The 1,394-nt window shown below is 48.6% G+C and overlaps 3 protein-coding genes across 3 annotated transcripts; 2 read left to right on the top strand and 1 right to left on the bottom strand.

The window, feature by feature from the left end:
• Positions 1-326, top strand: BDQ94DRAFT_155960 (uncharacterized protein). Its single transcript, XM_026768565.1, has one exon. The coding sequence runs from the start codon at positions 113-115 to the stop codon at positions 269-271; it is 159 nt and encodes a 52-aa protein (XP_026619160.1). The 5' UTR covers positions 1-112; the 3' UTR covers positions 272-326.
• A 319-nt stretch (positions 327-645) lies between these two features.
• On the bottom strand, positions 646-867 carry BDQ94DRAFT_164735 (uncharacterized protein; the record flags this gene model as incomplete). Its single annotated transcript, XM_026770116.1, has 1 exon — positions 646-867. One exon carries the CDS (start codon positions 865-867, stop codon positions 646-648), a length of 222 nt encoding a protein of 73 aa, XP_026619159.1.
• Positions 868-979: 112 nt separating this feature from the next.
• BDQ94DRAFT_155954 (uncharacterized protein) lies at positions 980-1,394 on the top strand (the record flags this gene model as incomplete). Its single annotated transcript, XM_026768564.1, has 1 exon — positions 980-1,394. A coding segment is annotated over exon 1 (301 nt), but the record flags the coding sequence as incomplete, so codon positions are not given.

Raw genomic sequence — 1,394 nt, 5'->3', positions numbered from 1 at the left:
CTTTAGTAAGATATCACGGTTGTCTTTCCGCAGCTGGATGGATTGACAAAGGCGACGAATTGGCCACTCTCGAATTTGACGTCGAGGTCCGTGAAATGAAGTGTATCCTGTAATGGATAGCGGAAACGTTATTGAACCCAATGTTGGCTTCAGTGCGTGTACACAAAGACCATACTTGAGCCTTAACAGCCCGAGCATGCTCTCACTCGGCCTCTTTCGGACACAGATTCTGCATGCTGTATGCAGATGCTATCGCTTGGGCGACGTGTGATCCAGAGCTGAAGAACCTGGCCAGTAGATATTCCGCCTCGAATAGTTCGCAAACTAGAGAAGTAGTCTGTTGGCTGGTACTTTCTGTATGCGGGACCTTGGCCAACGTATCTGCCAACATTGTCAATAATCGCCTACGCCTGAAGCATGGATTCGATCATGGGAGTCACTTACCAGAAGATGATTTCCATTGCGCAGTTCGACACTATCAGGAGAGGCGAAGACGAGGATGGCGTACCAGGCCCTCCGGAAAGCCTTCATTTGGTGGTCCCGCTGGAGGCTGGAATATCTTTAGATTGAACAATATGTCATCCTTCGTTTCTCGCAGAGCTCGACCAATATGCGGAGAATATGAATAACCAATACTGCGCCATCTCACATCAGCAACTCCGCTTGCTCATTGAACACTCGAATCGTGAACTGCTTATAGTTCCCTCCAGAAACCAAGACCTTGCTCTTGTCATTGGCGAAAACCACCCTGGGTCTGATACCGAGGGTACCGTTCGACAACGTAATTGATGGAAAGGCCAAGTCGACCACGGCGATTCGAATGCGCTTGAGCAACAGCTTGAAGCAGTATTCAAGATCAACAGACATTTTGATGCCATGCTTCGCGTGGATGAGATTGCTACGTTGATGGAGCAGCGTACATCTTACCACGATACTCAAAACCCCCTTGTGACCATCTTCCTCCGGAAGCTGGAATAGTAGGAGGCATTTCCTTGACGTTGAATCGGGGTATCTAGTTTGAAGATGAAATTCTCGCCCGGACCCATTTGACCATCGACTATGAGAATTTACCGAGTGAGTTCGCAGAGATCTCTGGTCAACGTTTCTGTCCAAGGCATGTACGACGGAAGGCCCTGTTGTGGTGAGGAACAACCTTTGACAATTGTAGTCTTTGGCTCTAATCGAATAACAGATTTTGGAAGGAGTTCGGTCGACAGGGTATGGTTGATGGGATGTATCTCTAGCTGCAAAGCCTGGGAAGGTCGTGTAGATAATTCCGCTGCCCAAGCCTGCTGTGCGGTCGCGCTCTTGCAACATGTAGGGTTCGTGTTGCAAAATGTGTATTTAGTACTCGGTGTAAGTTAAAGCCACGACGTCTTGTGGCGGAATGCTTT

Source organism: Aspergillus welwitschiae, assembly GCF_003344945.1.
Source record: "Aspergillus welwitschiae strain CBS 139.54b unplaced genomic scaffold BDQ94scaffold_234, whole genome shotgun sequence".
Taxonomy (NCBI): domain Eukaryota; kingdom Fungi; phylum Ascomycota; class Eurotiomycetes; order Eurotiales; family Aspergillaceae; genus Aspergillus; species Aspergillus welwitschiae.
This window is presented reverse-complemented; position numbering and strand designations above follow the sequence as displayed.

Bases quoted from the DNA above. Each gene is read 5' to 3' on its own strand.
- BDQ94DRAFT_155960 (XM_026768565.1), top strand. From the start codon at position 113: ATGGATAGCGGAAACGTTATTGAACCCAATGTTGGCTTCAGTGCGTGT.